This window comes from Atractosteus spatula, chromosome 2 (assembly GCF_055471065.1).
Source record: "Atractosteus spatula isolate fAtrSpa1 chromosome 2, fAtrSpa1.hap1, whole genome shotgun sequence".
Taxonomy (NCBI): Eukaryota; Metazoa; Chordata; class Actinopteri; order Semionotiformes; family Lepisosteidae; genus Atractosteus; species Atractosteus spatula.
The window spans coordinates 13402470-13414117 of record NC_142707.1 but is presented as its reverse complement, the minus strand read 5'-3'; the positions used below and the strand labels follow the sequence as shown (position 1 = coordinate 13414117).

At 44.8% G+C, this 11648-nt stretch overlaps 1 protein-coding gene across 1 annotated transcript; it reads right to left on the bottom strand.

Moving 5' to 3' along the window:
• Positions 1–1394: 1394 nt before the first annotated feature.
• LOC148839315 (pyroglutamylated RF-amide peptide receptor-like) lies at positions 1395–11648 on the bottom strand. Its single transcript, XM_088907440.1, has 6 exons — positions 11306–11648; positions 8568–8726; positions 7732–7793; positions 6901–7136; positions 6329–6426; positions 1395–1576 (listed from the first exon to the last, which is right to left on the bottom strand). The coding sequence occupies exons 1-6, from the start codon at positions 11646–11648 to the stop codon at positions 1395–1397; spliced, it is 1080 nt and encodes a 359-aa protein (XP_088763566.1).

Sequence of the window (11648 nt, the reverse complement as noted above, 5' to 3'; positions counted from 1 at the left end):
CATTGTTTGGGTGGCAAATGGGCTCAGAATACTGGGCTTCAGCAAGTCCTTATCTCAGGTTCAAGGCTCCTTAAGCATTGTCAATTCAGTTCCAAAGCAGAGAGTGAGAATAGATAGCAAATGCCAAATCTTAATGTGGCAAGTAAACATATATTTGTGAAGCCTCGAAGTTCAGTCTCTTTAATGGAGATGAAATGCACAAATGAAGAATAGTTTTTTGACGAGCCAGAAGCAGATGAGTAAAATCATGTTAATAGTTTTATTGATAGTAGATCAATAGATTGAGCAGAAAGCCTTGCCTGGTAGTGGCAGCTCACAGTTAAGGCTTTCTGAAATGCCTCCAGTGGGAAATTAAAAGGAAGGACTTTATACCCAGTGTTGCTTTGAGTTGAGACTTAATTAAAATAGTGCTTCAGGTATAGAGCCCAGGGTGTGTCAGTGTTCTTCCAAGCTGAGCCTAAATCTCAGTTTCCCTGTGCTGTAGAAAAACCTGAATCGGAACACAAGCGACAAATGAACATCTCAACATTAATGGGCTTGTCTTAAGTTTTTTGTTTATTGAGAGCTGGGATAAAAAGACATTTTAAAGTGACCTTCTTGTTGGACCACCATTTCAAATGATGTCCAATCAGTCAGTCATACAGAACACTCAGATTTCGTTTCCTCTGTGTCAGATGCCTCACAGTTACTGTATTTGCACAGTGGTGAACGATGTAGAAGAATAATTTAGACTTGTAGAAGCTGTTATGCATAGAATAATGGCTCAGTGTTGATATAGAAACAGTTGTTCTCTCTGGATGAGTAGGCCTGTATTGACCTATCTTAGAGTTTGGAAATAAGAGACTATCTTGGTTGCTTTGTACAGGTATGTTGATCTCTGAGCTTCATCCAGCCATTTTGTGAAAGATCCTAGGTCATCACTTTCAACCTCTTGGCCTGGAAGTTGGTTCCAAATGTCCACTTTTTTCTGTGCAAAGGAGTATCTGTGACGGTCAGATCTATGTACGCCAGCTCTTAGTTTTCATTTCTTTCATTTTCAACAGGACCTTCAACTGCCTGGGGTCTTGTTTTAGTGTTGAGGATAAAGCCATCTTTAAATCAGGCTGACTTTCTTTCTAATGTTAGTATCTTACATGCAATGCAAAGCAATATACATTTTGTCTTGCTTGTAGGTCTGGAAGCACTAAGCTACTCATCATGCACTTTAGATTGCAGAATTCTTCTCCACTCACTTTCTTACGTGTGTGGCTGATAATTCGTCAGATGCCTTTGACATTACAAGTCCGGTGTCTGCAATGCAGAGGAGGGTGAGGAGCCCTGCGGTTTCCGGATGCTAGCTGACCGAGCCCGGTGTGCTGCCTCAGTCCTCTGCAGACGGGGGGGGGCCGGCGCTCTCAGTGGCTGGTCGGGTGGGTGCGGTGGGGGCGAGGCAGCAGGGAGGCGAAGCTCTGGCGGAAGTCGCGGCTCATGAAGGCGTACAGGACCGGGTTGTTGAAGGAGTGCGAGAAGGCCACGGCCTGCACCACGGCCAGCCACATCTTCTCCGTCACCTCGCCGCACCAGTCCGCCAGCACACCTGCAAGCAGACGAGCAGGCCCTCAGGTACAGGACACAGCCTTTATATTCACTCTTTCACCTGTCTGCACACCTGACTGGACATGGCAGCTCTCTCTTCCTGTAGTAGTCTGCATCCGTGTGTCTCTCCACTTGTTGATCCATCTCCCCAGTCTGTACACGGGTCTCTATCCCACCTGCCTAGAACCATTGCGAAATGTGAAAATGAGCTTCCATCCCCTGAGGGGGGTGGTGAGCCTGAAGAGAGAAGCTTAGTTTATCATGCATTCTGCTGGCGGAGGTGACACTCTTCTCTCTCTCCAGCGATGGACAAATCCGTAACAGTGAGAGCTCCCTCTGCTTCATGGGAAAGACTTACCGGCGTACTTGCAAATCTTACGAGCTGCTCTGCAAACCCCTGGCAAGTACTATACGCAAGCAAAGTATGTAAGCCAAACGATGAACCCATGTTTAATTAATAACCAGTTTCTCACCTCATCTCCTACAGCCATGATAGCCAAGCCCTTTTAAATTAGTTTGAGTTTCTCTTATTCTACTGCTGTTGATGCTGCTTGTGTAAGTGAGCTGGTAGTTAATATGTGACATAACCTCATGTCCTAATTTTTCCTAGACTCTATTCCCGTGCTTCTTCCTAAATGTCATTGCCCATGTGTTGCTAACCTCATTAATGAGTCCCTTAAATCTGGCCCTAGTGTTAGCAAAAACTTTGCCAGGATCTTCAAGTATTTAACAACTACTGTTCAATCTTCCAATTTGCCTTTTCTCTAAACAAGTCTAGAATAATATAGCTCAATTACAATCTTGCAGCTAATTAGTTAGCTAGCTCTTTCATGCTGTGTTTAGGCACAATAGTCACAGGGCTGTTTATGATTGGCTTCTGATGGCTTCTGTCTCTGGATCACCTTATTTTTCTCCTTCTGGACTGAAGCGTTGCTTTCGATTCCGTATATCATGGTACCCTACCTGATCAAATGGAAAAGTACATGGGGATTAGTGGTACATCTTTTCATTGGTTGGTCTCCTGTGTGGCTAATTCATCAGTCATAGCTGATGTTACCTCACTAACTCAGTGTTCCTTAAGGGATTTTACTGCAACTTGTCTTTTTAGTATTTACACGTTGCCTCTTGGTCAGATCACCATCACTGATTTGAATTTTGCAGATGTTAATATCAGACATGGATGCAACAAAACTGTGACCAGACAGAGGTTATGTAAATAGGCTCCCGATATTAGCGTTGCAAAGTGGGTGACCAGTGCTGTACTTGATAGTACTTGATGGAACCCTGATGTCGCGCTGGGCCTGGTGGGATCACTTGAAGAGCATGTCAGAAGCATTACAACATCTTACAAATGTGTAACATTGCTAAGACACTTGCTCTGCCTGTCTGATACTTCAGGTTTGATCCACGCCAACAAAATGTACTTTAATTCAGTAGTTACCAGCATGTCTTCTACTGTGTAGAAGGTACTGTATAGCCTGGCTTCTAATGAAAATTGGACTGAATTAGACTGTACTTTTAGGTTCTCCTGCTCACATATGATGCACTGAATGGGTAAGCTCCAGGTTATCCCAAGCACTTATTGCATGAATATAGTCCAGCTCTTAACCAGAGATCTGCTGAGTCAGGCTTTCTTACCGGGCTCCACACAATGTGCAACAGAACACTCTCATGGGCAGCACAACATCAGAGGAGCTAATTGCCCAGGTTGTTTAGAGACTCTGTGACTGTCAATATTATCTAAATTGCCTTATAGACCTGTCTTTTTGCTAAAACTTTTAAAGTACAGTTTAGTTTTCATCTTGGTTTCACAAAGTCAATTTGCTGTGCTGTTTTTCCCCCCACTTTTTCTTTGTTCATGTTGCAGACCAGAAAGTTATAGTGCTGTGGGTTTGGTGAAAAGCAAATAAAACTGCATTGGAATCCATTTTTAAGATGCTGAAAGAAGGCGGATTGGGAAAGGAGAAAAGGCTCCAGATAAGGAAAGACAATTACAAAAACGAAATCCATCTCTCGGGGAAAACTCATCCGCAGAGTGATGCTTTGTTTTCCTGACAGCTCTGACAGTCAGGTCGAGCTTTGAGAGAGGACTCGCGTCGGGGATGGCGGGGGAAAAAATCCAGAGGCCTCCGGGCATCTGAATCTTCTCCTGAGCAGCCATTGTCGGCGTTGCCAGGATGATAAATGTTGGCCAATTTTTTTTTTTGTTTGTGGTATTTTTCACATGGAAAGTGATCACAGGGCAAGACTGGCATCAAAACCTCCACATACCTGAGTGCCAGTGACAAGTTATGAATTACACTGCACTTGATGGCAGACCTCTGCCCCTTGCTCAGTGGAAATCTGCCATCTTCTGCTGGTTTCATTTTCAGTAATGGGTAGACAGGCTGAGGTTTTGATTAATCCTGACCACAGTCTCCTGGGACAGCTTACCCTGGGTCTTAGCAACAAAGTGCAAATGAAATCTCATTTTCTATAAGACCATAGAACAGCAGCACAACAAACCAAGTAAACTTAAGCAAAGAAAATACTTTTAGCAAGCATTGCCCTGTTGAATTTACTTCCAATTGCATCTGTCCTTTTGCTTCATCTAAAAGCACTCAGCTGTATAGGAACACATTTTTTCTTCAGCCCTTTGCAATATAAATCAAGATCTACTATACGTACTTGGTGAGATCTCTGGATTTTGTCCAGTCTCTGTACCTCTCATCAAATGAGTGGGGGAAAAAATATTTTTAACATGGGGAACTAGACACTTTGAGTTGCCCAGAGCACATTTGATTTTTAATTACAGGAAGGTAGGCAGACGGTGAAATTTGCATTTTTTCATGTCTAGAACCCCAGGGGAGGATAAACTCTTGAGTCGCTCATGGGACTGTCTGTCCCTGTACAGCAGGTTTTCTTTAAGGAGAATCAGTGCAGCTCCCAGGCAAACAGCTAACAAGTCCCTGAGTTCCTGTGTCTCCCTCTGGCTAAATGAACTGCTAATAGACTAATTGGTTAGTCTGAAGGCTCCGGTTTTGTGGGAACATCTTTGCATTCTATTTCAAACCCCATTAATAGCTATCAACTGAACTGTTCCTGGCTGTTCCTGGCTGTCAGGACATTTCATTGCCAAGACTTATTCATGTAAAACCCTACTTTTATCAAATATTTAAAGAACACCTCAGGTCGATAAGGAAGCCTGGGGCAAAATAAGATAAAACAGAATGGTGCATTTGAAAAATATTGACTCCAGACAAGACCTCTTAAAAAAAAACTTGTTATAAAGAAGCTGGATACTTTAATTTGTGTGGTATCCTTTCCTAGTTAAACAACAACCCTTTTCATTACTGATAGTCCATGGCTTTATCTGCAGGATTTGTAGGATCTGATTTCCCTGTTGTTGGCATAGCTGGTACATGGCCTGTCTAGTTCACTTTGTAGAAGTACAAGTGGAAACTGTCTGCTATACGGCAGCTCCAGATCCTGAGGAAGACGGGCTTGCACAGACTTAAAAGAGGAGAGCACAAGCATGTGTGTTCCCAGTGTACCACAGTGATCTGGAAATCAAGTAACATCCCCCAAAATCTGGGAGCTGATTTTATCTATGTGTTTTCTGGGGGAAATGGATCACATGCAGTAACTAGTAAACCTACTTTGCTAATAAACCCTTTTAGGACAGTTTTTGTGAAATGTTTTAACCATGGCTGCAGACAAATCAGGAGGATAAGATGAGACTATAACGCTGAATACTGAAAGCCAGGAAGGAAGCAACTGAGATTTCCTCAACATCTGAAAAGCAAGACGTCACGGTCCCACAAGCACCCTAGTGTCACATCTGCATATTACGGAGCAGAGAACCTGAACAAGGAACCAGGGGACATGATTCAAGATCCCATCGCACTGCTCGTCAGAGTGAGGGTGTCTGGCTAAATTATGCCTCGGCTTGAACAAACCGCCTTTCCTAAAGCTCCCCCTTAATTCAATCCGCGATGTCATTTTTCATTGCTTCAGTGCTCTGCCTGATCTGCTGTAGGGGTAAGGTCATTAGCGCATGGTGGCTATGATATGTCAGCCATTGGTGTTGCTCCTTAATAGCAAATGAAGTGAGTCTCCCCCCACCCACAGTATATGCCAAAGTACTCTGGGATCCTTTGGCCTGAAAAGCAGTAAATAATTATTACTGTTGTTGTTGTTATCCATGGAGATGTTTATACAGTAAGCCTCTCTAGCAGGTAAAGCATCACCAGGGCCTATTGCACACCACCAGTGCAACTCCAGCCAGAACTGGCCAATGATGATGCCATTGAAATGGAAATCTAATGGGTAAATTGATTCTTAAAATGTTAAAGAGCTTTAGAGAAATATATGACAATGATGTACCTGCTGTGCTGCGTGCAGGTTGTCAGAAGACAGTTTATCAAGACAGGACATACTTAATTACCAAATTAGCCGAGTGCAATTGCTAAACTTTGCACAATATGTATTGGCGCTTCTTCTTTCGTTTCTATGTTGTAATCTTTCTTAGATTTCTTAGAAGTGCTGTATTTTTCCACTGCATACAACATCTTTATAAAAAGGCTGTACTGCCTGTAGCAAGTTGAGTCTCTGCTGCACTCTGCAGAGTGACAGCAGGGCTCCCAATATTGCAATATTGAAATAAAGACCGTACTCAGGTGAGAGCTCTCTCTTGTGGCTTCCTTGATAGGTATATTTCCGTGACACCATGCAGTGCAAGCTCAGTGCATGCAGACGTTCAGTGATAGCTCACCATACTCGAAGAGCATGTGCACAATGTGGAAGGGTGCCCAGCAGACAGCGAAGAGCAGCACCACCATCACCATCATCAACACGGCACGCTTCTTCCTCCTGCCAGAGCAACAGACACAGGGAAAAAGAAAAACTTAAACCTTGGCACGGCAGCTTAGAGCTGGGTGATTTTCTTCTAATCGATCCCACCAAGCTGTTTTTGGAAAATTTGAAAATGAATTTTGTCAAATACATAACTGAGAGATACCAAAATAAACATACCCTCATAAATGTTTTTTTCCCCATTTTCAAAAGAATTGTGGCAGATTAAAGGCAACCTTAGGTTTTAAGGAATGTGACCATGGGACATTAGAAAAAAAAGTTTTGCAATGAAATCTACAGGCTACATGCTTGTTTCAAGAGCCTGCAGTCCCTTCCTTTCTCTCTCCCCCCCCTTAGATCTGAGCCAAAGGACACAGACTATTTTCAAGACAGCCGTTGTAAAGATCACACTTTCTCACTGGCTACTTTTTTTTTGCAGGTCTGGAAAGTTGAGTGGCTGCCCCCACAAGCCCCGCCCTCTCCAGTGGGTACCTGCAGCTCTTGCCGTTGTCGTGGCGGTGGAAGGAATTGAGAGATGAGGAGTCACCCACACGTTTGCGGACCCACAGTTCAAACCCGATCCGGGAGTACAGGAGCAGCATGGAGCCCAAAGGCAGCAGGAACAGCGCCACCAGCAGGAACAGGGCATAACCGCGCCTCAGAGAGAGGTCAGGCCAGCTCTCCAGACAGGAGACGTGGTGACGGTCAAACAGGAAATCATACTCTGCCTACACAGAGAGAGAGCAAGGGCAGGTCAGCTGCTTCTGGTCTGGTTTGGTTGTTTTTTTCATTCCTCTCCTAAGTAACAGAATCTATCAATTCTTTGCCAGCTCTTTACTCCTAACATCCCAGCACCAGCAAAAGAGATTCACACAGAAAGACCTGAAGCGAATGGCTCAGAGAAAGCAATCGGAGAGTGGCCTCATAAGAATATAAGATTGCTTACAAATGAAAGGAGACCATTCTGCTCATCTAGATTGTTTGGTAGTGAGTTAATTGATCCAAGGATCTCATCCAGTTATTTCTCAGAACAAGCCAGGGTATCAGCTGCAACAACATGGCTGGGTAGCTTGTTCCATGCTCCCACCACTCTTTGTGAATGGAACTGCCTTCAGTTCTTTATTTCGAATGCACTTGAATGCATTTTCAGTGTTCATTCTGAAGAAGTCTGCTGGCTTTGTCAGTGTCTTTGAGAATTTTGAATACTTGGATCGAGCATTATGCTTTGATCGACTAGCTCCAACACTGTCTTTTTACTGCTTGAACTACACAGGTGCATCTCCTATCTACCTTTTTGCATTTTGGCTCATTTTTTAATCTTACCTTCAGAGTCTGCACATACAGCATTGGCGACCCAACAATGGCTGAAACAGTCCACACCACTCCTGCACAAAGGAAGAGAGACGGAGACGAGCTGATCGAAACCAGCTGCAATGTTTGACTCAAATGCTTCAAAACTGCTTGTTTGTTTATTTGCAGTTCATCATCCACTTTTTTCCCCCCTCTGTCTTCTTGGAATTAAATATTGGCATTCTGCTTCAGTCATCATTAGGAAGATTTGCATTTTTAAAAGCAAAAATGCTGTGGCCTCACTCCAGAAGAAAATCTAACTTCAAACAGAAATTCCAGCTCTGTAAAGTCTTCAAAGTTTGTGGCATTGAACTGGGCTGTCATGTGATCTGGAGGACCTAAGCCAAGACAAACTGGTTAGGCAATTTCAGCAGTCAACAGCTGTCAGAGGAAATCAGAAAAGTTCTTTTGAGAGAAAGTTCACTTTTGGTGTTCTGGGGACAACAGGAAAAGTTAAACAGCCAACGCCGGTGGTGGACAAGTTAACATTGCCTCCTTAGTTGTTAAACACCCAAAACAGCAACCAATGATTCAATCAATTGCTTCATACAAAAAATTCTGAGTGCACAGAGGAGACCCAGAAACTCCTGTGACTCCTGAAGACCAGTCGATCATTAACCTCACTGATCAGGCAGGATAGTGGTGGACCATAAGATTTATTTGATCGATCAAGTTTTTCGTCAACACAATGAGGAAAAACTGCTGGACTGTGAATCTCATTGGTCATTGCTTTAGTTGTGTCATATAAACAGAAAATATTCCCAAAAAGATGGAAATAGAGTTTTTTTTTATTAGATCCCACTCCTTACCCAGCATTCTGCAGGCCCGGCGGCTGGTGTACTGCCCTTTCTTCCTCAGCGGGTGGACAATGCCCTGGTACCTCTCCATGGCGATGCAGCTGAGCGTGAGAGTGCTGGATACCACGGCAACCAGTTGCACACATGGCAACACCTTGCAGCCCAGCTGGCCTGTGGGGAACAGTGTTCACACTTCATGGGACCACAGCCTGAAGAATTAAACTACTGTCTTTCAGCACATATTTCAGAGGCCTGCTATATGGCTTAAAATTAGGTGGTAGGAAAGATCACAAGAGGAGGCACTTGCTCCCTCTTGCTTACTTGCTTGTTAAGTATTGGTCTCAGAATTTCATCCTGCCTTTTTTTGAAGGTTTTACTCATTTTCTGTGGTCCTCAGTTCATTTTTGAGCATGATGTCATACAATGGACTGTACCTTCCAGGATTCTGAATACTTTAATCAAATCCCTGGACAATCTCCTCTGCTCAAGAACAAAAGAGATCAATCAACATCCTCTAACCTAAATGTGTGATATGTGACCCCTGTAGCCTTGCAGGCTTGCCATACTAGTAAGTAGTGATAATTGACATGGCTCTCCTCCAATCAAAGCTGATCCTCCAGTACTGGGTGGTGCTGCCTGTGATGTAATAAAAGAGGATTGGCTCATCTATTGTATACACAGTACCTGTACTTATCATCAACTTGAAGGTCTGGTAGCATGGCGGGTAGTACTTACAGATCTTGGCAAATTACAGCCGAGCTCGTAATTAACACATTCATGCTGGCCAGTCTAGCTTGTCTGGTAGATAACTGATCCAAGGATCTCATTCAGTTTTGGCTTGAAAGAAGAAATGGTATTGGCTTTGACTATGCAGCTAGGTTGTCAGGACTAAATATAAATAAACTCAAAAATGACAAAAAAGAGTCACTTCTTTCACCAGGGCAAATCATTGTCTAGATTCCTGGTATACAGTATGGGTTCACAGCAACCCAGGGGAAGAGAAACCATGCAAACTCCACACAGAAGGTATCCCAGGCCAGAACTGAGCCCAGGATTTATAGGCTGTGAGACACACAGAGCTAACCACCACGCCATCCCACTGTCTGTAACCATGAACTAAAAAAAAACATAACACTGAGCCACGATCGTTTTCAAAAACCTGGGCTTGATGAAAGTCTCATCATCATCTCATTGCTTTTGTTGGGTTAGAGTGCATAGACAGATAGGTCGATCAGGCAGTCAATAGGATGGAGAGGTGGCCTCAGAGATCTCCGGGGGTAGATCAAGAGATAGAGAGAAGAGATGCATGTGTTTGAAAGTGACATCTTAGCATCCAGAGGAATGATTCATTGCTTCCTGAGGGATGATTCCCCTGCTTCCTGTACTGCCTTTCCCTTTCAGCTCGCGCTCGGTCCCCTGGGTCGAGCCTGTCCACGCGGGCCTGTCTGGCGTATCTCCCTGTAACAGAGCTGCTGGGAATCTCTCTCACGCCAGGCCCCCAGCCTTGCCGAATAACAGCAAGAGCAGCACCTAGTCACCTCCCAGGCCCTGCCTGATAAATAAGCTTTCCCCACTTGAATGAAATGAAATGTGTGCAGAGAGAATGGATTGCAGTGTGCACTTAAGAAATCCAAGAGATCAGGCAGCGGGTGCAGGAAACGAAAAGTGTGCAGAGGAGAATTTCCTCCGGGCGCAGACTGCACAATTCTCTGTTTCAAATTTCCTTCCACCGAACTGCAACCAACACCACAAAGGTCTAAATCTGCCCTGGCCCTTAGTTCCTCCTTTTTCGCATCTCTTGAAAGAGGAGAAGATCCATCCATTTTCTCATCTCTTATCCAGCACAGTGTCATGGGGGAGCCAGAACCTAACCTGGCAAGCAACAGGTGCAAGACAGGAGAGGATGCCCACAGATCCAGCAGGGCTGATCTTCCCAGAAGCCAATGGACTGTGGGAGGAAACTGGAGCACCCAGAGGAAACTCACATGAACACAGGGAGAACATGCAAGCTCCATGTAGACAGCACCCCCTGTCTGGGAATTGAACCCAAGGCTCCAGAGTTGTGAGGCAGCAATGCTAACCACTGCACTACTGTGTCACCTCGAAGGGGGAAGCTGAGATCACACAGAAAATGATTTTATCTGAACCCTTAGGGTCTACTTTAAGTACCTCCTGAACCGGCACACCTCGTATACCCTGATCCTAGAGTGGTGGGCGAAGCCCAGGGGAGGCAGAATTGCCACCTTGGTGATCCATAAACTGTGGCAAACATACAGTGGAGTGAAGAAGAAAAACACAATACTGTGGCAACATTAAAATAACAGAGGACTAGCGTGGCTTTTTTTCTGCATTTCTGCTCATCCGGAAAGCCAACCACTGTCTGTCACGTTCGAACGTGATGTTTCCTTTTTCTTCCCTGCCCTTTCATTGGTTTCTGATCATTCCTAGAAAGAAATTCAGGGAACACGACCACATCGGGGCTCTATAGCCTTACACTGCAAAGAACGGCCCTGTGTATCTTCTGCCTTGCTCTTAAGACCCTTGACCTCTGCCTGCTGTTGTTTTTCTAAGCCGCTGTATTCATTTAGAGATGCTGGGAACTGGTACACTTTTATTGCCTCAGGCAGAGAATGGTTCTCTGACCAGTACCTTACTATTCCGTACTCAGTACTGCTAAGAGTGACTGTCAGACTTTTTTTTTTCTTTTCGTTCTGTGCGAATAGGAGTTCCAGGGACAGGAGCTCACTTACCGCCCAACCACTCGGAGGACACGTGTTGCAGAAGGGTGAAGGGGATGCAGAAGAAGGTCACCAGCAGGTCGCTGCAGGCCAGCGAGCAGAGGAAGAGGTTGGTGGCCGTTCTCATGCACTTTCTGCGCACGATGACGAAGACCACCAAGGTGTTTCCGGCCAGCGCGAGAGCGAAGATGACGGCGTACAAAGCCACGAACAGCAGCTTGGCCACGCGTGGGAGCTCGGGCACGTAAACGAGCGGCTGGAGGCCGTAGAGGTCGATAAACTCGCGGCGGGACAAGTTGTAAAGCGACAGGAGTCTGTTCAAAGTTTCCCGGGTAACGTTGAATTTCTCAGCCAT

Bases quoted from the DNA above. Each gene is read 5' to 3' on its own strand.
- LOC148839315 (XM_088907440.1), bottom strand. From the start codon at position 11,648: ATGGCTGAGAAATTCAACGTTACCCGGGAAACTTTGAACAGACTCCTG. The intron at 8,727-11,305 runs GTAAGTGAGCTC...TGTTCCCCACAG, and splicing joins GTCCTCCGAGTGGTTGGGCG to GCCAGCTGGGCTGCAAGGTG. The intron at 7,137-7,731 runs GTAAGATTAAAA...CTCTCTGTGTAG, and splicing joins TGTATGTGCAGACTCTGAAG to GCAGAGTATGATTTCCTGTT.